At 37.8% G+C, this 27,227-nt stretch overlaps 1 protein-coding gene across 5 annotated transcripts; it reads right to left on the bottom strand.

Annotated features, from left to right (window-relative positions):
* Positions 1–870: 870 nt before the first annotated feature.
* On the bottom strand, positions 871–26,487 carry ECT2 (epithelial cell transforming 2). Of its 5 annotated transcripts, none has more exons than XM_075717150.1 (24): positions 26,358–26,487; positions 25,199–25,278; positions 25,005–25,097; positions 23,918–24,100; positions 23,270–23,359; positions 22,120–22,227; positions 20,890–20,963; positions 20,615–20,745; positions 19,497–19,612; positions 19,232–19,294; positions 18,611–18,833; positions 17,984–18,120; positions 17,189–17,308; positions 15,277–15,345; positions 14,183–14,293; positions 13,062–13,158; positions 12,285–12,366; positions 11,252–11,330; positions 10,944–11,063; positions 9,457–9,595; positions 7,727–7,881; positions 5,559–5,666; positions 4,303–4,449; positions 871–960 (listed from the first exon to the last, which is right to left on the bottom strand). In XM_075717150.1, exons 1-24 carry the CDS (start codon positions 26,485–26,487, stop codon positions 871–873), a joined length of 2,745 nt encoding a protein of 914 aa, XP_075573265.1. The 5 variants fall into 5 exon arrangements, with proteins under 5 accessions (XP_075573265.1, XP_075573266.1, XP_075573268.1 ...); XM_075717149.1 differs by lacking the exon at positions 871–960 and adding an exon at positions 2,367–2,675; XM_075717151.1 differs by lacking the exon at positions 25,005–25,097.
* Between the last annotated feature and the right edge of the window lie 740 nt (positions 26,488–27,227).

The raw sequence follows: 27,227 nt of genomic DNA, 5'->3' as shown, positions 1-27,227 counted from the left end.
AAGCCTTAGGAGAACTAGACCTGAAATTTGATACGCCCAAATTGGGCCCTCAAGTTACCATGTCACACCAATAATCCCATGCATTAAATAACAATTTGTTAACCAAGTATGTGGAAGGTGGGGGGTTTCGGGGGTTTGTTTAACAACCCTAGTAAAAGGCAGTGTAATTTTTTTCCTCAGACATCCACTTCAAAGAAATTAAAAAAATTCAATTGATCATTTTGGGTGGTCAAAGCTAGTCATAGTCTTTAAAGTTACTGTTCTAATCGACCCACGTAACATACCACTGTGTTACAGTGAGGCTGAAGATGACCATAATCACAGAAACTCAATTCTATTTCTTTATAAACAACTACATTTATAAAATATCTGGAATAAGCACCTGTACAGCAGGTTAATTGTCATACTTGAAAGGTCAGCTACTTCACAACGCCATCTCCATTTAAGAAATCAACAATTCAAACATTAGAGTGCTCTGCCAACTGACAAAGTTAGGCAAGCATAAGAGTCATCCAAACAAGCAGTAAGTTATGTGAACATCATCTTCATTTCCAAATCTGACAAACTAGTTTATTGCCTAGAGGGGACAATTTCCACATAAGAAAATGCTTTCATTATGTTGGTGAGAAAATAAATTTGTGTAAGGGAATACTGTGTCTTAAATGAAGACCAAAGGTACTTATTCCACTGATTAGCTGATCTGCTTCAATACAACTAAAACCCCCTTGCGATTTACTTAGTGTTAGCTAACATTTTGCTAATCATTGCTAAGTGCTAATGACTAAGGTACCATTAATGTCAGTAACAGGTCATTTGAAAAGCCAGCTCCTTGTCAGTCACTACAACACAGCATTGTATTTTAAACCTGCTTTATATCAAGTGGGTTGTTGATCGACTTAATGTATGACTCCTCTTTTCAAAGATTGAGGGAAGACTGACCAGTGAAGGAGAAGGAATTCCCTGTTGGGGAAGAAAAAAAAAAAGTTACTTGATCATGTATTAGCCAATGTCAATAGTGCAGTAGTTCTTTCTCAACCTTGATACATAGTATAAGGAATGTAACAATACAGAAGATATTTAAGATTGGCAGCATTTGAAATTAATGATTCAGCATTCCTAGAGTTTGAACAGCAAAGGTAAACAGCACCAAACGAGTAGAATGCATATATTTTAAAAAAATTCAGAAGAAAATTTTCCTTGTTACCAGCCTTGAGAGATTCAGAATGCAAGAACATGTTTTTGAAGAGTAGCTGTTAACCAAGTATTAGCATACATCTTGCATCACACTTTTTGCAATAATAATCTCCCTCCAAATTAAAGGCAAGACACATTATGATAAACTTGGAGAAATGGAGCTCCCCTCAGATCCTACAACTTTCTGTGTTCTTAGCAGCTCCGAGCCCCAAATTAGAGGCTGAGCACAAGCCTTCTTGGCTATAGAAGGCAACAGACACCACAATGATTTGTCAAAGCTTGCTTTAGCTGTGTCTGGATGGCCACAGCCTAGGCAAAAAGCTCACTTTCCTGGTGCTAGGAGCATAGGCTGCTTCTGGGATTAAAATTACAGTGAAACCAACACATCAATATGTAGCACTAGAAGTTAGCCTCTTTGGATCAGCTGAGATTTTATATTCTTTTTACATTAGACCTCAAGATACTTTCACAAGCAGTCTTCTGTTGCTCTTTATAGCACAGCCAAGCTTTTCAGCATATAAACAGGTCATGGTAGTTAGGCAGCTCGCTACACCTGCATGCTTCAAGAATCTTTTAAATAGGGATATTTTGAGCAGGTAAGGATCTAACACTTCACTGAAGTCTAATGCCTGTTTATGGCACATGTTCTGTTTGCAATCATAGGCAATATTTGAAAATTAAATCCTCAACTCCTTTTTATATAGCAGCTCTTATTAGATTCTAAAGTATTTTAGACAGGATTTTTTTTTTTTTTCTATTTACAGATGGGGGGGCAGCAAAAAAAACCTTAAAACCATAGGTAAAATCAGCTCAAGACTTCCCTGCAACCAAGTTATTAAAGGCCTCAGAACTCTGGCCAGTGAGTAACACTGCCACTTGGACAACTGAACTGAAACAAGAAGTAAATTAATTTCCATACAATTGAATAAGAAAAACAGTCAGAAAAATTAAAGTTAAAAGGATTTGTGAAAGAATTAACTTTGCACGCAGAAGCAGAAATAGAACTAGACCACACGCGAGTGTTGACTCCAGCCCCATGCATTAGCACAAGCCAAAGAAAAACCCAACACCATTTATAACACTTTGTGGATTCTAGGGTTTTATATAGTTATACCATGTGGTCTTAGCTTAGAGGAATCAATATTTTTTGCTCACTTCATGCAAGATGGGCATTAACAGTCAGGATTAGATGTACAGAATTTTTCAGCACCACACTGGTTATTATCTCCAGCATCACCACAAGTGGTAGTAATAATAGGAATAGGACATGATATGTCCAAGGCATGACCATTTAAGCTTTCCAAGGTGGAAGAGGTTTTTTCTTCTACAGGATTTGAAAGACGAATATTTGCAGAGCCAGGACACAGCACAGGTCGAGGCCTGGAATTTTGAGAGCTCCAGTCAACAGAATTGGAGCGATGAACGTTAACAACACATTTGACAGATCCATTTAGGCTGCACGTAGAAGATGAACAAGCAATCTACAATTAGGAAGGGGTTCAAGAGTTAGTCCAAACAAGAAAAACACCTAAATATCCAAGCTTCGTTGATATTTTTAGTCTATAGTTTTTTCACACCAAAAAAATCCCCACAAAAGCACAGGCCAGTATTTTATTTCAGTACAACAATATGCCTGAATAACAGCTTTGACTCTCTCAGTGGACTCCAGACAGGTTTCCTGCAGCTTTAGTTTCCTACTCAAGAACTGCACTTGAGGGGCTGGAATCCAAACCTCTCTTTTCCCCTCAACCTTATGATTCAACCAAAAAAGGCTTTATGCAAGTTCAGTGGTGTGTGGGATTGGTTAAAAAAACCACACAATCACACACAACATATGCTCTGCTGCCAAGCTGTAGCTTACTACCTCAGAGGTCCAAGAACTCTGGGAAGAATTTGAAATAGGAAAATAGTTTTTACTACTGTAAGCTCCTAGCATTTCGTGGAGAAAAGTGTTTTTGTATGGGGTAGACATACACAGAGAAAAGTGCATGACTTGCGTTTTCATGAGAAGTGAGATACAGTGCTGTATCAAAATGAAGACAGAATATTAGAATTCGAGAACAATTGTTGGGGTAATCGTAACTGAAGGAAGAAAATCTCTACAGAGAACTGGGGTATAGCCACACTGGTAGATTTTTTTTTTAACTATTATTTCTTTCCTCTAAAGAAAGGGAGTCGACTATGATACTTCCTCCCTTATTAATTCATATTTTCTCATGCCCATTTTCTCATGTGGGAGAACAGGGCAATATCTTTATGTTGTACAATTTAATGGCCACTCGAACACACTGAATTACCTCTATATTAAGGTACTGGCATATCAGACAGGATACATGGGAAATCCTCTTCTTGGCCTTCTGTCCTACAAACTACAGACTTTAAAGTAGATGTTTACTCAGCATACAGATTCATTTTTATTCTAGTGTTTGAGTAAAGATGATGAAAAAATTCCTCCAAATCTAGTCTGCTTTACTAGACTGTACTAGGAAATTCAGTTTGCCCTAATGGCAACAGGTAGCCAGGCTTAGCAGAAGAGCTGCAGGATGTAGAACAACATATTGTTTTACCAAGTTTTCTTAAACATGTATAAGGAGATCGTGCTCTTGCCTTTTTAAAATCTCTCAGGCTGCAGCATCTGTATTTCTCTACCCTTCCTTCCCAGTTTATTTCACAGGATGTGGATCATCTCACTACTTTCACCGATACTTTTACCACACTATTCAGGGTTGTACATCACATTTGTATATATTGTCTAAAATCAAAAGCATGAGCCAACATAGGATAGTGTGTTGCAAGTTTCTCACTCTCAGAAGAGGATACATATTCCATCTCTGGCAAAAGAGGTTTCCCCCCCCCCCCCCCCCAACTTAATTGTACAAGGTAACTCCTGGTTTCTAGTACACAGAGCAGACTTTTCTGTATTTTCAGCAAGTAAGCCATCTCATTAAACAACTCTTGCTCAGAAAGTAACACATCTATGAATGCAGTTAAAAATAAGTTTTTCCACTGTGGATCTTGAAATTTTTAAAGTAAGATCAGCACCAGACATTAAAACAACTGCGATCTTAAAAAGGTTACTTATTTGGCCTGCACAGCCAAATCACTTACCGCTAATGACGAGGTACTAGTCAGTCGGCTGCCTATATAACTCTCATTAGCTGAGCTGGGACTTCTTCCTTCTGTTGCGCTATGCGACATTAAAGCCCTTCGAAGAGCTCTCTTTGGTGTTTTTGAGAAAGAAAATGCTCTTGTAACCTGAGGAGTTTGACAAGCAGTTATACACTGACAAAAAAAAAAATCAGGCTGTAGTAACTACTACAATATAGGCTGCCATTCAAATTTTGAACAACTGTAGGATGGATCTCAAATGTTAACATGACTGTATCAAAACTAGCCAAACACACCCAACAAGGTGATCTGACTTTTAAGGCTCCCCATCACCTCTGCTCTTCTCACTCTGTGCAAATATGAAGACAGCATGGTGGGGCAAGAGGGCAGAGATCAGGGAGAAGTCAAAATAGGGTCTAGTCAGCTAGGCTTCCCAACATCCTTTGGGTTCTGCAAATTCAGGCCCCTCTCCTTTAAGTTGCTCTCAATTTAGCCTTCAGCAGCCTCTACAGTTTTCTCTAAGAAACAGTATTATCATTGTGAATATAGTAAGCCTGCTGCAAGGCTGCTGAGAATGGGGAACAGATTCCTCCTTGCTGCATCATTCTGTCACCCCTTCTCACACACCACAGACTGTGGCAGAACTGAATCCAGTACACAGCCAACATGACAGAACAGGCAGGCAGCCTTCCTCCTGCCTCCCAGCCAGGTCCTCTTTGCAGAATAGGGCACAGTTCCTCAGTGCATTAGTTGAGAGCAGCTAAGCCACGCACAAAGGAAAGCGTACACAGGCAGACACCAGCATTCAGCACTTACCTCCTTGCCTTTTCAAAGTCTATTTTATTATCAGGACATGCATACTGTACACCCATCCTATTTTTGAAGGTACTTTAATTTAGATAATTGCATGCAGCTTTAAAACGCCATTCAATATGCTAAAAATAGTTACAGCTGAGGGTTGGGGTTTTTTGTCATGTATTTAAAAGATTCAAAATATTAAACTAAGAATAAGTTCCGTAACAGACTCAAAAATGAGTACATAATACTTAAGACTATACACAGATACTCCAAAAATACTCAGTCAAAACCTCAAACATTCCCCACCTTCTTTCTTTAGAGCTTATACTTAAGAGTTTTAGTTGAGATTAAGTTTTTCCTGTCACTACTGTAAGTACTACAAAACACCTGAAACAGGAATACTAGCACAATTCCCTGACTAAAGTGGGGTTTACTGTAAAGCACTGGTAGTATCTTACCTTTTTTGATGTTTTCTTTATTGCCCTGGATGCTCTGCTTAAAGTACTGTCCATATCTTTAGTATTTATTTCAACTGAATCAGGATCAGCAGTATAAATGAGATTTTCCTGTAGACAAAAATAGCCTTAATAATGGTCAAACATCAGCACTTGTCAAAATATCATTCTCTACTTCATTAGGTCATATTTAGAGTTTAATTGCCATATTACTCCATGTTTAACTCAATATACAGTTAATCAGCTACTTTCTTTCATGCCATTTCATAAGATTAACTGCTGGTGCAATCAGTTTATGAAACCACTTCATCAGTAGTTTGACATTTGGTTTGCTTGCTTCAGTTTCAAGTTCAGGGTTGACCAAAGTAAAGGCAGTAGTTCTGAAGTATACCTGGGGAGCTTCACAACATATACACCCCTTTGTTTCACTGACATTTAGCACTCTTCTGAAATGAAATCTTGATAGCTCCAGCTGTCAAACATTAAGACTAAACTTTTCAGCTTAAGCCCAATAGATGTTTCAGAATAGCCACAGGTTTAGGGGGTTGTGGGGTTTTTTTGGTTGGTTTTTTTTTTTTTGGTTGGGTTTTTTTGGTGGTGGTGGTTCCCCCCCCATGCCTCATTCGTAAACTCTAGCATGTGAAAAGCAATCTCCGACTACCTACTTAGAAAACTTGGCAAAATGTGGGGGCAGGGGGGCAATGCATAGAAGTGGGAAGTTGCTGCGGTTTTGTTGTTGCTGCTGTTGGGGTTTTTATTTTGAGAAAATGTAGTTTACTTAATTTTTTTTTTTTTTTTTTTAAAAAACAATCCTAAGGAGACCAGACAGCAAGCTGTATGGCTATTCCTAGTGCCTACCAAAGAGTAGTTAAAGCCTTTGCTGCCACCATGTGGCAGAGTCAACGCTATCTCATTCTCACACGATGCTACAGAGTTCTTGAAAAGCACGGAAAAGGGGAAGTGTGCTTAAATTGAAGCTCAATTTGACATTTAAGTCAGCAAGAAGAAAGTATTATATAGTTGGTACAAAGCAGTAGTTACAGAAATTATAACTGATGGGGCTCAGCACAGTAGGTTATAATTTGTCAGTGTATGATTCTGAATGTCCTGGGGGCAAGAGGGAATGATCCATTTGTTTTACAAAGATTTAATTTCTATTAAAAAACCCAACATTTTTCCTTCCCTGTGTGTTATACATAACACAAGAGACTGAAGATAGGCAACAGACAGATTAAATTAACACTTCTGAATTGGTACTTTTCCTACTCAGTACCTAAAAAGGAAGGAAAAGCACAAAGCCAAGTCTCTTGTTCATAAGTCCCTAGATGACAAGCCAAACAAAATAAAACTAAGATGCTATTTTGATTACTTAACTACCTCTTCTGAAACAAGCATGTCTAAAAAAAAAAAAAACATAGACAATCAAAGTAAGAGTGCAATGCAGAACATAAAACATTTCTATCTTAAACCCAAGTTGTTTCAGCTATATGTACCGCACACTTTCAGCAAATTTGGGTGACTGATATGCATGCGCTCTTACATAATTAAAACATTAGCTAAAAGTCTCTTGCCCTAATGGAGAGGATCTACTCTTTAAATTAGTAGATTTCTGGCTGTGGAAAGCCCACACATTGAACTTTTAAAAATGAAAGGGAGGCACTGGCCTCCTCAATTTCATTGTTTTCTTTATTTCCTTGATTTACGGTTTTAAGCTTCTGCCTGTAGGAGAAAGATGCTTCATGTCTCTCACATTATGGTGCCCATGCAGATAAGGTGTAGAACAAAGAATTCAACTTAACACAGAGTTAAACCAAAACACATGATTCATAATGCTGGTGTTGTAAACCAAAACAGAGCTGTGAAAGAAGCAAGCCAAAGACAATTCTGTTTAGATCTGCAGTGCAGAGCTTAAATTATAATTAATTAATTAGTGATGGGGGAAGGGCATGATTCTTGATTTTTAAGTACTTATTAGCTTCTGTAGAAGCTAACTTCCAGGCTGTTTCCTTTTCCACCTTTTAACCACTCACTTGCAGACATGCTAGCACAAATGTTTTCTGCTCTATTTCACCTCAAGCACGTCCACTATTAACAAGTTATTTAGCTTCACACGCTTCAAGCCAAAAAGAGAGAAATATTTCCAGTCAGCAACATGGTTCCAGAGTACTTACTGCATCTGCTTTACAAATAGTGTTAGCCACGTGCCGACACAACATCTTCAACCAATCTTCTTTAGGAGGTTCTTCAGTTGTCATCTGGAAACTGAGTAGTTTGTTGTTGAGTTCTGTAGGTGGCCGCACAACTAAGGCAAAAGCTTTATGGCAATCTACAGTTTATAAAAAAAGAGGCAAGGAGTTAAGACAAAGAATAACGATTTTTCATATAATTCAGGGGGGAGTTTTCAGAAAAAGCTAACCCTCCCTCTGCCAGGAGCTAGAGTTAGGAACAATATGATTCGGTGCAAGGATTTTATCTTTATTTGCACAATAGCTGTTGTTACACTTGCAAGAGCACCGAGTTCCATCCACATCCTTCATCAAGAGGCTGCAATCAGCTGTCCATGCAACAGTTGTTTATCCACCAAATAATCTGCATACTATAGTCTGCAGACTAGTCAGTCTTTACTGGATATAGCAGTAAGCATCAATTTCATTCTCTAACTCAACGAATGTTGGACAGATCATTTCTTTATCAAAAGAGAACAAGGAAAACAACATTTACCACACTTCGTAAAGCAGGAAAAAGCAACAAAGACATCAGTACTATATATGACACATTAAAATAGTCAAGTTACAATGGTTTTAACTGTTTAAACTTGACAAAGATTGCTCACTTGATAGCAGAAAATTAATCCATTGCTGATACTCCTTTACAGCAGACACAGCTGAAGCACGCTAAACACAGTTGAGGGGGAAAAAGAAAAAAACTACCCATCGCCAATTCAGAAAAGCAGTCCTGTAAGAGGGTGTAGACAAGAGAGAGTAGCTGACCTCTCCCAAAATCTGCATACTAAAGTTCTTAGCAAATATTAAATGGTATGCTTACAAACAGCTCCCATTGCCCAAGTCCCAAAGTAAACTTGAGCATTGCACAGTAATTCAGAGAGAATTCTTAAAAGAGAAACCCCAAAGTACCTTTTAAAAATGCAGGTAGGCATCATGTTTACTACCTATCCTCTTTGCCATTTCTGGTTTTTATTGATTTTTACTGGGTTTCTATGTTCAGGTGCTTCAGAGAACATAAAGCAGAACAAGTATGATGTGCATACCATCACCTACAGCAAAGTATCAAACCTATCTTTCTAGGGTATAGATCTAGAAACTAGTCTGACTAGACTTCTTTAGAAGTCATTATCAAGGCTGGAACAGCATTGTTGCATGAGTTCTGCAATGCATGACTTCAGTGAAACCCCTACAGTCTCAGTATGGCAAAGCAGCCACAGAAATTAAATCATCTAAATCTTTCTTTTAAGATGCTAAGCACAGCTCCTCCTGAGCATCATTATCACCAGTTAAATGAAGATTTAGTTTCACAGCAACAGCTCTTGCCCCTGGTCAGTCTAATGCTCTGAAGTTTGATTTTTTTTGGTTTTGTTTTGTAAATCCAGAGCTGTCAAGTGTACTCCTCTGTTTAACTTGCACTGCCATTTGGTTGGCTTATGCTAATGCCATCTAGTAGTTCTGCCAAATTCAGCATCCTGCAGCTATTCTTGAAAAGCCAAAAGGTGTCAATGCAAGGAATTCTCAGGCTCGTACAGAGCTTCAAACAGAAGCTTATACTAAAATCACATACCATACAACAAATATACCTTAGCATTCTATCCCACAACAGCAGACCTTCATCCTTTATACTATGAACGACAGATTTCATTAGCTATCACAGCACTTCAAAACATACAGACCTTCTGTCTCCCTGATGTCTAGGACTTTCTTGATCTGGGAGAGAGGCATGAGAACAACATGCTTGAGAGACGCAGGCGGCCTTGTGTGGCCATGCGGACTCTTGAAAGCACCAATAACTTTATGCCGCTTCCTCGCAATCTGCAGTTAAATAGAAGACAAAGAGGTTACAGGTAGAAGCTATTGCCATTGTTTTGTTTCTCTTCTATTCTTTTACCTTCTACTATACAGGAAGGCACAGAAAAATACTCTAAGGAATATTTTACTCTACTTACTCTATCACATAAACCTTTAACAAACACATTTATCTCACTATTCACTGTCTACAGTTCAAGTGGCCCAGCAACACTTGTTACTTAGCATCAACATACTCACCTCAAAAATAAAATGTATTAAAAAAATCAAAAGGGGAAGTAATTTTGCAGTATAGACCTCAGTTCTACCCTGCATAACAAGCAAGAGCCCTTTGAAACCTAGCACAAGGTAGTCTAGATTTAAACAGAAAAGACAACATTTATATGTGTGAACCAACTGTGGTATGTTATGTCCTAGAAATATCACTTGCTGTTGCTTGTGCATGCAGCCATCGAGTGGGTTTTGGCAGTGCAGGTTGGTCAGTCAGTTTTTACTTTACATTAACACATGGGTATCTTACAAGCAAGAAGATACCTTAATTAAAAAAACATGTATCCTGTACAAGAGATAAGCCAAGAAGCTTTAATAAAAAAGTGTTTTCATTTTCCTTTCCTTCCTTTACAAGATGTGATGAAGCAGAGTCAACTTAACTCCCAGGAAGAGTTCATCACTAGTCACAATAGGCTTTTGTCTCCAAGTGCTGCTTAAGACAGCACTAGTTTTGCATTATTTTGGAGTTGGCCTTCTATGAAGACCATGTTCTTTACTGCTGTAGACAGTAACAAGTACTTTCATAAAGTTTCCTTTACAACCTCAGTTTCTCCACATAAGCCTCCAAAACCCAATTAGATTACTTTCCCCTCCTAGTTCTTCCTAACATACTGTTAGTCTAAGGCATCTAATATCTGAAAAATTTTATTTTTTTGTAGCCTAAGCACAGACAGACCTACCCCAGAGGCCCACTATTTACTCACATTAAATATGACTAAACTTTAAAAGGACAAACATCCTGCCAAGCCAAGGACTCCAGCACCTCTTCATCCACTGGTACTACTCAAAGTGCAATTCAGATAAATGCTTATTTCTTAACATATTAAGCTGCTTTTAAATTTGATCCAGCTGCAAGACACTAAAGGGTACATTAACACCTCTCAACCATCCAGAATTGACTAGCTACTTGCATCAGCTTACACAATAGCTAGAAGAAAGGCAACATCAGCATGTGTTGAGCCACCAGCTTTCTGTGACTTAGAATTCTGCCTCAAGGTTTTTAGATTTTACTTGTTTATATTCATATGTAGTGTCAAACCTTTTATAATTCAGTTCATGAGATGTACTTACACAGTCATCTTACCTCTAGGCAATCATTGAACAGAAAGAGTGTGACCTGTTCTCCCCTGTCACAGAGGTCATCACCAAGGGCCACAGTTTCCAAACGCTGAACTAAGCTTCGGTGAGAGGACAAGAGATTGGCCTAAGTGACAGAAGCAAAAAGCTCATGACGCATTTAGTTCAAGGGCTGGATTACCGCTTGCTTACAACTTAACACTGGAAATCTGTTTAAACCAGCACCATTGCATTTTAACCTCACATACTTTTGCAAAGGGAACAAACTAGTGCACAGTCTTTTTACTGGTCTGCAGCTTCAGAGAAATTACTTACTGGGCATCCATCAACTTCATAGACAACGTCAAAGAACTGCCTTTGTGCCTCTGTTTTTCTTTTGTCTTCATTAATATGTCTGAGGGAAGCATATTATATTTATTTTCAATATCAAGCAACAGTAAATGAATGCACTGCATTTAAGACACACAAAAATAATGACGCTAAACATTCAGAGATACAGTTTACACAGCAGCACTGGAAAATACAAAAATCAACCACACTTGCTCATTGAAGTATCCAAATACCATATGCTAAGCACACAGGAAACTTCAGACCATATTCTTGTCATGTTATCAGTAGTTGACACACCATTCAGTTTATATATAATTCCCCTCCCCTGCCTGGTAAGACTTTGAACTAGGGACCAACCAAAATGCAGGCTGTAAAGAACTGCATTGATCCCCCCAAGTCAGGACTGCAGCTCACCAAGAAGCAGATGCAAGAATAATTACAATTTAAAAGTTGTTGTTGTTAAAACTGGACAAACATTTAGACAATTAATACAGGAGGTCTCATTGCTGGAAACATATGCTACACTTCAAAAGAGGTGAGACTTGCAATGTAAACAGCTTCAGCTTTAAGCTAATTAACTTGCAGAATGGTGCCAAGAATAGCTAATACAGGACCAGAAGAGAAACTAATCGTCCACCAATAGCATGTTCTTTCAGTGGATATATGCACGGAAGTAAGATCTAAAGACAAAACACATCTCTCTCCTTCTGGACGGAATAGACAGGAATAAGAGTTGGAACAGAACAGAGGACTCGGCAGGTTCAGCTTCATGCCGAGGCAGAGAGTCAGCAGAGGTTCAGGTAGAAGTGCTGGGTAACACCACCACAGACTCTTTCAAGAGCTCTGGCACAGAATGCCAAAGTGAAAACAGTGGCCAAAGGGAGACTGAAGAACACATACAATTATGTATACTTACATGGAGACTAAAGTTATAGCAATAACACACTAAGAGCAATTTAGACAGAACAGAGAGATCTAAACGTCTAACAGTATGTTTCATAGAACGAGCATCACTTACGTCATCACTTCCTTTAATGATTCAATAGCTCTCTCTAGAGTTATTTTATCTGGGTTCTCTTCTGCTGTATGCTTCTTAATATCTACAATTTAAAAAAAAACCCACATACATTACAGGTGCGTGAAAATAAATATGAAAAATTCAAGTTTAAACTGTAAGTCAGATAAGACGACTGAAGAAATCACAGCTACCCTGGAGTACAAATAGCCTTGATTAAGTGGGGAAGTAGGCTGAGCAGCAATTGTCCATGCATCTCATTAAGAAAAAAACCACCTACAATACAAAACCAAACGCTCAAACTATTAAAAAAAAAATCAACAAGACCATGTGCCATTTTTGTTGAAGTGCAGAGACAAACATCGAAGTCTTTTTCAAACTGAAGCAGAGAGTGGTGGTGTGGGTTTTTTATTAACATAATCATTATTACAGCAAGTGGTTGATACCAGGTAGAACACATGAAGCTGTAAGCCTTATCAATATGAATTGCTCTCTAGTTTATGCTAGCTGCATTTGAATCTCAATTATATTTCTATCTGAAGAGACAAAACTGTTGTCAGAGCAAAGTTTTCCTCTACTTGTATCCTGCAGACAAATACATGAACAAATTAAATTCAGCCAAAAGTATGCTTTCTTCAGTAACTGGTCTTGCTGACTGTCATCAAGCATCATTAACTCCCAGAATGAGGCTTGTTTTATATGAGAAAAGCCGTTGCTAATTAGGACAAAAAGCAGGCACCTTCACAGACAAATTAATAAAAAGATACATCACTAGATTACCATTTAGTAATAGAGCAACACTAGGCAGCCTTTGAACAGGACGGATAAGGAGTTCAGCTAGGCTTTGGCGGCCACATTCAGGTTTAGCTTGGTTTATCTGGGGAAAAGAAAGGGGAGAAAGGAAACAACTCTTACTTTTTTCCACACCCACACACAAAAAAAACCCCATCAAAATCACAAATCAGAAGAAAAAATGTCTTCCTTGAAACTAGCATTGCAGTAAGTTTGAGAATCATTTACCACAGATACTCAGTCATGAACAGTTCATGTTAAAAAACACGTTATATTCAAAGCTGTGCAGTATTTATCACATGATTTACGTTCTCAGAATGTCTGGTTTTAAACTGTCTTTATTACCAACCTCTCAGTCCTTGTTTCAGATGTTAATGCTAATGTGGAGTGGGACAGGGGATAGCCTGTTCTCTTACTCATTTCCCTATTTTTAGATATCAATACTTGCATATAATTCCTGGTACCTCAGAAAACACGAGCTGAAAATTGTCAGTTTGATTACTCCGCTATTTGAGAGACACTTGTTGGATATAGGAGTTCAAGCTATGCTGCACTATTAATCAACTATATACCTTTATCTGAAGAGCTCAAGAGTCTTAAGACTCATCTTCAGATAACTCTTTCTTTGAAGATCATCTTCCTGTTAGATCTCCACCGTTATGCTCCTATTCATTAGTCACAAGAATGTTGAGAGATTCTACCTCCCTGGAACTTCACAGCTGCCGAAAGTGAGTTAAAAGCTATTTCAGAAATACAAGTCTTTTAAACGCAGGGGGGGGACACCAATAAAAAGCAGCAGCTCTAGTTATCTTTACAGAAAAGAGAAGACATGTATTTGGGATAAAGTAATCAGAATGCACTTTTTCCAGCAACAAATGCATATAATAAGCTCCCTTGAAAGCTGTATAACAGAGGAGGAACCTGGACCTCTTTTGAAGAGCTTAAGGGATTGAAGTTCAAATCCTTCCTATTCCTGTCTCACCCAGAGATGTTCACATTCCTCCAAGCTTCCAAAATTCCACATTCTTCCATCTACCGCATTAAGTAGTTTACTTGGTAAAGGTCTCCATTACCTCTCTACTCAAAGACTTAGTTCTGCAGACACTTACCTTTAGGAAGGCATGAAACCTTGGCTTCTGTTTTTCACATCTAGTAATAGTCTCCTTGCTCATTTCGAAGAAATTCACGAATGGAGGGTATGTTTTCAACAAGTCTTTTGACTGAAAGAAACAACTGTTACAGCTCTGCTTCACATATTATGCAGCATTATACATATGTTCATACGCCCTGAGCCATACAAAGCTGCTCAAAGGCACATTTCAATAAAGAATAATAAAAAATGTGTTGTAAACCCATGCATGTTCACAGAACAAGTTAAGACATTTTTGCATGCCAGATGCCCAAGATTCAATGCTGCTGATTAAATGCAGACTGCTCTAAGAAACATCAAGTACACATGTGACAATCTTAGAAGCTGCTGAGCAGCTCAAGTAGAAGGCAGATTCTCACCTAGCAAGATGCTTTTAGTGAGAATTTTGGAAGTTCCAGACACGTATTTTCTCCAGTTACTGCAATCACCTTTAAAAGACACTAAACCACCAGAAGCAATACCTTAGACTGAAAACTTCTGAAAGCCAAACAGTATTTGCCTCAAAATGATCAAGTCAGCAAAAGCACAAGATACCTAACAGACTACTTATGTTAAAATGCATTGAAGTCCCAGACCCAGCTTTCCTGTTCTGTAAGCATTCTGTACATGGGAAAACAAGGAGTCCTTATTCACTTACACATTTCAAGTCTGGAAGAAAGAACACAAGAAGCTTCTGTGAAAAGTTACTTTCCTAGTTATTTACTATTGGTCAGAGGCAACAGATAGCTAAGGTTACAGGAAGAGCCCCTTTTAATGTCCAAGTGAAAAGCACATCTGTAGTGTTGCAAATTACAGTTCTCAAACCGTATCTATTTGGAGTTTTACCCCCTCATACAAGTGGGCAGACACATAAACTTGACATGGATTACCTGTACAAAGTATATCATCTAACTCAACTCAAAAGTCTGAACAGAAAATAGTGATACACGTTAGTGTTCTTTCTCACTCAGTAGCCTTTTGCTTGTGTTTGCTAGCTCCTAAAAATGGATTATTTTTAAGGCAAGATAACAGCTCATAATAGGTCTAATGCATAAAAAAGAAACAGAATCTTACATATTTAAGAATGATATCACCAATACTTTTGCTTTCAGTCCAATTCATCATAAGATCTTCCAGGTCTTCCTAGAATACATGCAGGGATGGGGGGAAGAAAATAAGATGAGAATGAACTGCATAAAGCTGTAAGATGGGATCAGTGTTCTGCCAGACACATATAATCAGCTGTGTCTTCCCATGCTGGCAAAACAGGCAATCCTAAGAGCTGTACAATTTCACATTAAGCCCCTTCAGTCTACTGAGAGGTGAAAGCAAGAGACCTCTGGCTTACTGAATATATAGTTTTGAATCAATGCAAGCAAAGCCTAGCAGTGTATCAGCACTAGCCAACTCGGCAACAAGATGACACTGCTGTGTCCAACACACTACAGAACATATCCCAAATGATTATTAAAAAAAAATGTATACACAGAAGACAGGTGAACCAATTCTAATTAAGACTGCACAACTAATATAGGACTCTTAAGTCCGTAAGATAGGATTGAAATAGAACTAGCATAGATTTCCCTCACTTCCTGCACCAGGGCGTCAAGGAAAGTGAGACCAAGCTGTTAAGCCTATATCAGCTTGATAAGGATCAAGCTTATTCATTGTCAGCCAATTACAGGGACAGGAGGGCACAGCTGAAGGTTCAGGATTCACCTTAAGTGAAAAGGATTCACCATTAACAGTGGTTTGCTGCTGCCACTTATCTTTATTACACCAAAGATGAAGGAAAACCACTACATCCGAGCAACTTTGCTACACAGCACATGCTGCAGGTGAATCCTACTTGACACAGACACACATGCTCTACTTTCATTTCAGTCTCAGTGGGCACATATCACTACCTATCATGATTAACTAGACTGGATCCCAACAGTTGGGGGCGGGGGGGGGGAACCAGACCACAAAAACAAAAACACCCAAACCACTGGGTTACAAGCAGTCTGCAAGTCCCTCTATTTTAAAAGTCTACTGTGAAATGCAGACAGGAACAGACATATGCCATTATTTGAAGGAGATTTTATGACTTCATATGTGAGGAAGACTTGCATCATAGTCTGTTGTGAGACTCAGAGGTTGCTTCAGAGAGCGCTTGCAATCCAGATCAAAATATAAAATAAAGAAAGCCTCAAGAAAACAATCTCATAGGGAATTCTAATCAGCTCTTATTAGGCCTCAGTACCAGGTCAACTGCTTCAGAGGTTGAAGCATGAGCCAGTTTTATGCGCTGGTAGTTTCTGACAATTGGTTCAAAGCCATTTAAGGAGCGATTAGTCTTTCCTACCAAATGATAGAAGTCTCCCTACATGAACATGTCTAAAGCCCAGGAAAACACCAATATTTTTGTTTGTCTAGTTTGGGTTTTGGGGTTTTTGATTTTGTGGGGTTTTTTTGTGTGGTTTTTTTTTTTTTTTTAAATCCATAGCTTTAGCTATCCTTCCAAGAGCCCTTGCTTACTGCTTTAATAGAAACATGTTCACAGGTTCAATCCCTGCTTACTGCAGGGGGGTTGGGCTCGATGATCTCTCAAGGTCCCTTCCAACCCAAAGCATTCTATGATTCTATGTATGTTATCAGCACTTTTGAGAGTTAGACTACTATTTGATACCACTGGCCCTTTTGATCAGTTTTGTGTCAGTTACAGAAAACCTCCTACAGGAAGAGGTATTAAAATGGGAAAAGGAGAAGCCAGCTTGTGAATGGCAATATTAGTTAGGTGCACAATACTCAGATTTCAGATATTTATAAATAAGTGTTAAATCTTAAAGTGTACTTTGGATTTGCACATAATTCCATAGGTTGAACAGTATGTAACAGCACCAGGATTAATCCACACCTATCCAGCAGACACAACTTAAGGTATACAGAAAAGATTCAAAGTCTATATGAAAGCTTCCCCTGCAGGGGAAAAGTTGCAGCTTGCCTTGATTTTAGTATGCACATCAAGAATATCTGGAATGCTGCCAAATATGGTCTTAATCTCTTCCTGTGCAAGGATTGGTCCTCCAAGCTGTCCTTCCTTCTCCAACGGAACTTGAAATAACTGATGAATTAGACAAAAAAAGTTAATGCCCTCCCAACCACCACACATTGTGTTAGAAACAGTTATGAAAGCAAGTGTTCTCCTTCCAGATCATAATTTCCTGTAGTCACAATCTTGAGCTACTCCCATTTACCAAGAGTGGGTTACAGACGAGTGCTTTTAAGATATAAACACTGAGTTCGATAACCCCCTCTCATCTACTTTTCTACTCATACACATCTTATTTCATTCTTTAAGTAGATAATCGGCTGCAATGGAAACAAACTTTCTAGAAATTAAGCTCTTCCTGTAAGCTGTTTGCTCTTCCACTCTTCTTGGAATAACAGAAAAAAAAAGTTTTCCCCTGCCATCTCTCTCTATTCATTAGTATCTTAAAAATCTGAGCCACGAAGATCCTATTTTCCTGAAGTCTGGAATTTCCATACAAACTGTAATTCCACTGCAGATCCCAGATTAGAAATTGTATTTTCCAGCCTTTATTATTAACAGATACTAAACATTTTAATATGCCAGTAAAAGTACATGAGACTGTTTACATTGTCTTTTTTTTTTTATGAACCTTTGATGCACCCAAGCCCTCAAAAGCCTGCAAATAAACAGGTTGAAAATAATCATTGATGTAAACACTAGACATCTTATTACAATTGACCTGTACTTTCTTTAAAGCCAGCTTACCTGAATGATTGTTGTTAAAATATCAACATAGTTACTTTCTGTCTGATACAATTCCTTTGCAACCTGCCATCTTGCAGACTGCTTTACTGGAAGGGGAGTTGAGTTTTTGGAGGGTCTTGCACAGGATTTCGGTGTTTCTGATGAAGAGATAGTCCCAAAAGAAAATAGAGATTTATTACAATAGAGTCCCTAAAAAAAGCTCACCCTCAAAGACAGGAAAAAAGCTTACCAAATTTTTGAGGGAAGATAGGTTTGTGGTTTTTTAAAGGGCTATTCTATAGTTATCAGAGCTCTTTCTAGAAAATGGCTTTCACTATTAGAGCCTTATTATAGAACAACAGTAGTATATTATTCCTCAAAATTAGTAAGCCATTTATGGGCAGGTCAATGACTTAACCTTATTAGATTTAGTAGGAAGTGAGGATTATGTGCTGAACATTATTCATATACACACCACATACAAAAGTGCTTTTCTGCTTTCACTTTGCCACATAAACAATTATCCCAGAATTATTTCGGAAGTCTGTAACAAAACCTGTAAGACTTCCCTACCACTACTGTTACCACTTGTATGCAGAGAGCTCTTAAACATTGCAAGTGTGTCCGAATGCAAGTTTTTAGCTCTACCTCCATTGGTAGTGCTTGATTCTGGAGTGTTAGAAATATCCAGCAAGGACCCAATAGAAAGTGAATGTTCAGCTGATGGGCGTTTCCGAGGAGGGAATGGTGACATGTCCGTTTCTCTGGTCAGTTGTGCAAGAGTTTCTTTCAAACGGCGTCTTTTACGATTGCTGTTTGGAGTATTCAGAGAAAGTAGTGACACAGATTTCTTGAGGCCAGGACTCTCTGACTGTAGTAAAAGAAAGTTTAGTTTAGTGTTTTTACCCACTGTGACCAGCTCAAGTCAGTGCAAAGGTAAGTTAATTGTAGAGCTCAACATACAACACAACTCTTCTTAGGGAAGCAGAGAGAAAACGGGTAAAGCCCCCTCCTTTTTTTTTGTTGGGTTTTTTTTTTTTTCTTTTTAAAACTGGAAACCACAGTAGTATTATGTTTGACTAAAAATCAGTTCAACCTTTGGGAAGCAGAAAAAAGTTTTTTCCAAATTAGTATTCTATGTATAAAATCTATAATGGATTATCTGGAACTTAAATGCTGCTTTAACACATTTCATCTCTGGCCCCTATTGTGCATGCTGATTTTACCACTAAATACATGGTGCACATTATGCCAGAGAGTTCAACGTACCTTCTCAAATAAATACATGGACTCTCCAGCTCTGGCATCCATTTGAATGCTTCCCCAGAACCACTAAAGGAAAAAAGAAAACACACATTAAGAACATATGACAGGGCTTCACCCAAAGTTAAAAATATTCGAAATAATATATATAATAGTAAGGCAGTTTGCATACTAAATGCAAACATGTGGCTTATTCTGAAGGAAAAAAAAATTATGTATCTCACATGAGTATTATATAGCAATATTCTTTCAAGAATTTGTGAGCACTAACCTCTTGCTTCACAACATAAAGTTTTTTTAAAGGTTCAAATGGAAGATCTTTTACTGTACTTTCTTCAACCACTAAGTGCGTACACCTTTCATCACCAACTGGTAAATAATGTCCTCCTAGATAAAAAAAGGCAAGTTAGCAAGACTGAAGAATATTATTTAGAAATCAGTAGCTCACTTGATAGTTCTGTGGCACCTATCATTAATGAGAGAAGAGCCAGAGAGAGAGAGATGAACTCTTCAGTGAGCCAATCAGTTGTCAGGCTTACATAACACCCCAGATATTATGAGCAGATTACAGCTTTTAGGAAATAGTATGTAGCATGCTAGTAAAGTAGACATTGAAAAGCCACGAGTACACAGAGTTCAGAGAGCATTTAAACCTGTCTAGCAATAAATGCAATATTCTTCTGGAAAGTTTTTCTTGTTTCTGGAAGAGCAAGCTAGGAATACCGACCCTAAAGACATCCACAAACTAGAACCTGTGCACATCACAATCTTGTAAGTGGCTTTAGGTAAACAGATTGGGGCAGGGAGCAAATCCAGCCAACTTTCATCTCTCTTGAGAAAGCCTTGCTGTCACAAGCTTGCTCCATTCCCATTTCTACAGTTCTGTTACATGAAACTCTAGGAATATAAGGCTGAAGATGTGCAAGTTATCCATTACATCATCACTGTCAATGTGATTATTAATATTGTATTACACTACTGAAAAATGGAACACTTCCAATCAAGTGTTTTACCAGTGATGATTCATATCAAAGTTGTAAACATTGTAGATGCTTTCTGAATTATGTAAAGATGCATACCGCAAAACTGATTATGAAAACTGAAGCAGAATATACATGTTATGTAGCAAATTTTCCAGGATACCTTCAAGCATCCTCTAATTACTTCTTTTTAAATTGTCTAGTTTCAATCAGCCTAGGAAGTTTGAAGTCTTCAACAGCTACTAGAACTTATGCATGGACTGACATCTAAAGATCAATTTATAGCTCTCCAAGTTGAAGAGTCTTCATGAATGCTTCAGGGTTCACAATCCAGCATTTCAGCTTCCGTGAAGTATGTATCAGCTATAAACCCCATTCTTTCCACAGGTCAACTTTCATAAACAATAACCTTGCATTTCTGTCATTTCTTCCATGTTAGCTTTCTCATCATCAGAGAATCCAAGGAAACTTAACATGCAATCCTGGAAGGGAGGAACCTTGAACTGATTTCTAAAGTCATCATCAGCTGCACAGAAATCACTGGGGGAAAAAAAAAAAAGAAAAGAAAAAAATTACGCACAAAAAGGTCACTAAATCAGTGCTACATCACTATTTAAACAGAAGCTCACAACACTACAAGTGAACAGGATGCAAGGTTAAGGTTGGAGGAAAATAAACACCTACATTTCATTCCTTTTCTCCCAAGCCTTATAAATCCACTCAGCTTTCACGATAGGAGTACCAAGACTTACAGCAATCTACAAAACAGGAAAAGCACAAGTTGTACCAAGTATTTCCATTTAACTCTCTCCCATGCCAAGAAAAATTCATAACCTTGCTTTTACTTTTCAAGACAGATACTGCAAAAAGTGCACATATTCCTTCAAGAATCATGTCCAACTAACTCCCAAGAGTTAGAATGTATTAATTCTCCAGTGACTAGGAGATCAGATTAACAGCTATTTTGACACTTACTCAAAAGTGCATCTGATTTCCTTCATCACTCAAAAACACAAAACCAAGTGTCTGTTCCAGTGGAATATGGGATCTTTTTTCTGCTTCTGGTATTTTGTATGAAGACAAACATCCCAGCTTGCTTTTACCAAAAGGAAAGTGACTATTCCAAAGGTAACTTCCATGACTGCTTGAGAGAGATTGTGAAGTTTTCCTACTTTCTGCCTTTGAGTTGGCAGAAAACAGTGTTTGAACAGAGTTAGAAAGCAGGTCTTCTCTTCCAGCTGGAAGATTAGAAAGATGAACTAGAAGAAAAGCTACAGCGTACTAAGAATTCAAACAAGGGAGAGTCAAGGGACACAGGCATTGCTATGTCATATTCCATGGTACAAAAAACTATAAACTTCTATTTACTTGTCAACTGGACATACATGTCCTGAAGGATTCCCTTTTGGTGTTGCCAGGAAAGAAAAAAACCAAACACATATTTATACATAAAGGAAGATTTGCATGCTTACACATAACAGACATAAAAATAATTTTTAAAAGAAGATGCACACAAATGGAGTAATAAAGTTTTTCCAAGTTACCTGAGGTTTATTGTTTGGACAGAAAAAAAAAAAAGCAGGCATGTTGATATATAAACAGTTGTTCATTGATGAACAGATGTTCATCAATGTCTTAAACACTGATAACATTGGTACTTAAGTACTTAAGAAACATTTTGGTTCTTGTTATTTACTAGTCTATTTAAAAGCCTCTGCACTTAGACAATTTGTATTATTTAGATCTCTAACAGAGACAAAAACTTGTCAAACCTCAACACCAGAGATGAACTTAGGATTACAAGTCATTGTTGTTAGTACAGGAAAAAACCCAGCAACTTATGAGCGGAAGTGTAATTTACAGGCCTAGTCTACAAGAGCTAAATTCTGAAAGTACCAACTCAAGCTTACATACTCTGAATTTGTCTCCATGTGTTGAGTTAGCCACCAGATGTGTAACTTTTGAGCTAAAGTCCCTTCGAATAATTCCACCCATATGATGAACCAAGGTCACTAGCTTAACCTGAAAAATAAAGATGAAGTAAGTTTTCAGTATATCTTTTGAAGCATACAGTGCAGAGTGAGAGCCGTACAAAAATAGCTTACAAAGCAAGCTACAGGAGGTTACATTAAATGTCTAGGAATAGAAATGCTCCAATTTGTTCTTGAAACAACTTGTTCACATCTACAGGGGAAGATATAGCTGACAGAAGAACCATTAACTTTTTTTTTTAAACATTTAATACAGCCTTGCTGTGTAGCTTGAGGAAGACTACCCAAGCCAACAGTACTCTCATCATACATAATGCCTCCACCTTTTCATGCACAATAGATTTGAGGCATGTTATCCTCATTGATTTAGTCAATTCTACCTGAAGGGGCAATTACCAGAATTTACGTAGGATTGCAGTTTGTCCAGTTTGAATCTAGCAGATCAAACCTAACTATCCCTTATACTGGGCAAAGGCTTTTGTTTTGGGTTTTTGGTTTGGTATTTTTTTTTCCAGATGAAGATGTGGAGCCATATTGTTGATTTCCCAGGTGTCCAACAGGGAAATTAGCTGCCAACTGCATCACTGAAATGGAAAAGCAAAGTGCTAGAGTATCAAATCACTTCATACCCTGATATGTCAAGACCAAAGTCCTGATAGCATGATAGCAAGATAGCATTGCAGCAAGATAACATGTCTGCAAATGCTCTGAACAGGGCTACAAAGCTTTACTTGACCACACTACTATCTGTACAAATAAGAGGACACTACTGGGAAAATGGCATCTTATCTGAAACCTAAATGTACAGATCTTTAATCCCTACTGAATTAGAGCTATTTAATGTCATTCAACAAAAAAGTGACCAAAAATGGTATGGACAAAGTGACTCAGAGAAGGAAAGTATCACTTTCACTCAAATATCACTGCCTCTGAGCGTGCAACAAAAGAAGAAACAATTCATTCCCCCCATAGAAGCTGTAGTCATTGCTAAACCCTGTGGGTGATAGAACAGAAGAGTATTTTGAAAATAAACTTAACATAGGTTTACCAATCCAAAGGAAAAAAAGTCTTACCAATTCATCTTTCTTTCTGAATCCTGTAAAGCACAGTACCAAGTTCAACATACTTGCACAGTAGAGTGGACGACAAGAGAAAGGTAAAGGCTGGAAGTAAGAAGCAAGCTTATTAGTCAAAAGCATACTGCTTCCCTTAAAGTTTTAACATTATCTTTAATACAGTAGTATTGTTTTAGTATTAAAATGCATCAGACACTAGTCCAAATCTGTGCATTCACTTATACCTCAGCTCCAGACCTGCCAGCGTTCTGCTAAAGTAACTAGAGCATCCCCAAGTTCCACAGGTATGCTCCATCCTCTTTTTTCCTCCCCAGTCCATCCCCTCTACATGACAACCTTTGGAAATATGAAGTGTCTGCTGGAGAATCATTTGTTTGCTGCCTTTCCTAACAGCACAATCCCAACTAGTGGGTCAACAACTCCCACAACTACTGCAGTAGTTGTAGCCTTACTACTGTCTGCCTGTGCTTTCTCACTACATGCAATATTCTAACACGGTATTAGAAACTGCTTTTCTTAAAATTCTCTTGCTAGGCATATTTATGATTGATTGGCAAAGCAAAATAGATTTTATTTTGAACACTTAATATTTAGAACTCACTGCAACAGAGAACCACTCAGCAGATTTCAACAGAAAGCACATACCTCTCCTTTTTGTGCACAGTGCAGTACTACTGGAGGTCCAATGACACGGCAATCTGCTTTGCAGAGGTTGTTAAAGATAGAATCTTGGAAGTCTGACACAACAAAGATAGTCTCAAATTCTGGGGAATCAGAATCTCCAACCTCTTCTATCGTGTCTGTCTTTATGTAGGGCACTTTAATTTCCTTGATTTATGGGGATGAAGGGGAAAGCATTATTCAGGCAACATACCTACACTAGTGTCAAAATTTAGCTGATTTTTATTTTGGACCATCAGAAAAACGTATGATTCAGATTTCAGAGAGACTCTTAGGATTCATGAAAGCTGCATGAGATGCACTGTTCTCTAGCATAAGAATAGCTATGAACTGCACCTAAAAAATGTCTTAAAGCAATTCCTGCTTCTGAAGAATAAGAATTCTAGTTACTTTAGTAGTTTATGTATCAGTTCACACTGATAATATAGTATTGGAAGTATCTACAGATAGGAAAAAAACCCCAAGCTAAGCACAAAAGAGAAATGAAATTTCAGACTGTCAGAACAGCTTAACGTACTTGCAACAGCAAGCTCAATGCTGCATAAGATCTAAAGAATAGAACCCCATTTTGTTCATTGTTTGATATTTTTAAGGGCTCTAAAAATTTGGTCTGTTCCAATTTCAATCATTAATTCCATATTTTATTTTCTAGGTTTTTCACATCAAGAAATGGAAAGCCATTTCTTATACTTAAGTTTAAATGCAGCTTTCAATTAAAAGAGAAGTCAATTAATCAATTATGAAGTCAGTTCATAGCAAAAACTTATGCGTTGTCTGAATATAAGTATGCAGTTGAATGTCTCCATTGATATTTCTATCCCCCGTTAGAAAACACCACTAATCAAGAGCTGTAGATATTACTTCCATATTTGAGAAAGTGTTTGTAAAAAAAGTGCCAATATTGACAAGCTTTAAGTGATACCATCAGAAACATTAGCATATAGTGTGATCATTATGCCCGATTAATATAAATTAAAGCATGTGCACATTTCAGTCCCAGTGCAGTACAACATGCTGCATGCAATCACATGTGCTTAATTGCATGACATACCATATGAATAATACTTTTTATTAGTTTTTCTTCTGATTTACCAGGACTAGTTTCCTTTATCTTTATCACTGGTACTTCCATTATCTTAATGGTCTGTGGAAGAGGAGAACTTTAGTACAGAACCATATGTGTTACCAGAAGTCTAAAAGCATACCATCTCATTCCAGTGACTGTTTTATCTTAGCCCTACATACCTCCAAGGCTTTCAGAAGCTCCTCATGTTTCCCTGCTTCCTGAACCAAAACGACTCTTGTTTCTATTTGAGGCATTTCTTCTGTTTATAGAGAAACAAGGATAATATTCTTATTTTAATAGAAAAATCCATATTAGGTCTAAAAAGCAATCAATAATGTATAGAAGAATACAGGCAGACTGCATCCTTTCAAGACCCTTTGTTTATCAGGAACAAGCCTGACAATAAATGTTACCTCAAGAAGCCTGTCCTTTAATTAAGGCATACCTAATTGACCCTAGAGCTTAAACTTTCTAGTTTCTGGTGAAACAAGACCTTGTAATTCATGACCAGTTACTTTACAGTTAAAGCAAGAACATGCAAGAAGAGTCAGCAAGAGGGAGGGGGAATCTAAAAAAAAAGAGAGAGAGAGAGAGAGAGAGAGAGAGAGAGAAAGAAAAACAACAAAATTATTGACAATGCTTCTAGCAGAATTAGATACCAAGACCTGCTGGTATCTTTTCTAGTTTCTGTGTTCCTGGCTGACAAGGTCCATTACTTCTTAGTAACCATTCAGTTTCACCAAGGAATATCAGAACTGAAGTTAGATACCTTGTTCTTTTTATCCACGTATTAATAAGCTTTCAAAACACTGGAAGGAAGGGACAAATGTTACCTCCATGTAATCTGCACCAGAAGACTGCCACTGAATTTTGGCTATGGCATTGCAGGAAAACAAAAATACCTTTTTTGTTGTTTTTTAATGTCAAGATTTATTCTTGAATTAATTTCAAGTTTAAGACTATTCATCTCTCTAAGGACTACCTGTAATCCTACACGACAGAGCAGCTGTAGTTTCCAAACACTGATGTTAAAATGGCACCTGGAATTATTTATTCCACAGAAAAGGCATCAAATGGAACTAACAGCTTTCTATACATTACCCAGAAGACTCGTTTGATTTCATGGCTGTAACCCCAAATTTTTATAACAAGATTAATTAAAAATTAAGACAGTCCCTTTGTTGGTAAAAGGATACCAAACCAACACCCTTTTGGATCCCTACATACAATTCTGTAGTTTCAGCAAAGCACTTTTGGTTTTTCAAAACTACCAGATACCTACAAAATAAGCAGTCATTATAAAAATATAGTAGTCTTTAAATAAGCTTCTCCCATTACCTTCAACATCCAAAACAGATCCAGGAAAGACATTCTCCTTAGAGGTTTCTATGATTTTTGAATCAAGAACAGAAGAATCAGCCAAGAGGCTCCTCCCGGTTTCAGACACCAGCGTACTGTTGTCAGCCATCACTAGGTCTTGTTTCTTTCTTCAACAGCTAGAAGAGAGAGGTGCTAAGCTAAGTTACAGCTGCAAAAAGCTCACTGTAAGAGTTCTGTGACTAAGGCAGTCAGAAGTAACTTCAGACTTCTCAAAACAAAACATTTAGACTCTTTAAAATCCCACTGGCACTGATAGAGTAGTTCTGAAAGAGTATTAGGAGGCACATAATTGGTAGAAAGAACTGACAACAAACCTACTACAGAAATGGTTCTGAGCAGGCTGCTTACCACAAAAATAATTAATTTGCACAGAAAGCTGCAGAGAGGGTACTTCAACTCTGAGCAGCAGGGAAGCACTAACTCTAGTGTTAATTTTAAAAAGTTTCATCACAAAACACCAACTAAAAGCACTTGTTTGCTTCAGTGATAAACTATTATAAGCTAGTTTCGAGACCAAGGTCAGCACTGTTCAAGTAAAACATCAGCAGAAGAATTAGGGCACAAAAAGCATCTCGCTAAAATTTGATTTTTCAGGTAAACTGGCTAGAGTTACTGTGGTTACATAAAAGTGACCGCCCAGGGAGCAGAACCAGAAGTATTTACTCAAAGAAAAATCAGGTTTCTCAAAATGCATGACAGTCTCTACAAAGCAAATAAGCATATATACGTCTATCTGCATGATCCAGTTTATTGTCCTACACTAACTATAATATACTAGAAGCATCCATTCATCATCAGATAAAGAGGTCTTCTGTCTTCTCACAGGTA

Source organism: Pelecanus crispus, chromosome 9 (assembly GCF_030463565.1).
Source record: "Pelecanus crispus isolate bPelCri1 chromosome 9, bPelCri1.pri, whole genome shotgun sequence".
NCBI lineage: Eukaryota > Metazoa > Chordata > Aves > Pelecaniformes > Pelecanidae > Pelecanus > Pelecanus crispus.
The sequence above is the reverse complement of the archived record's forward strand: the minus strand, read 5'-3'. Positions and strand labels throughout refer to the sequence as shown.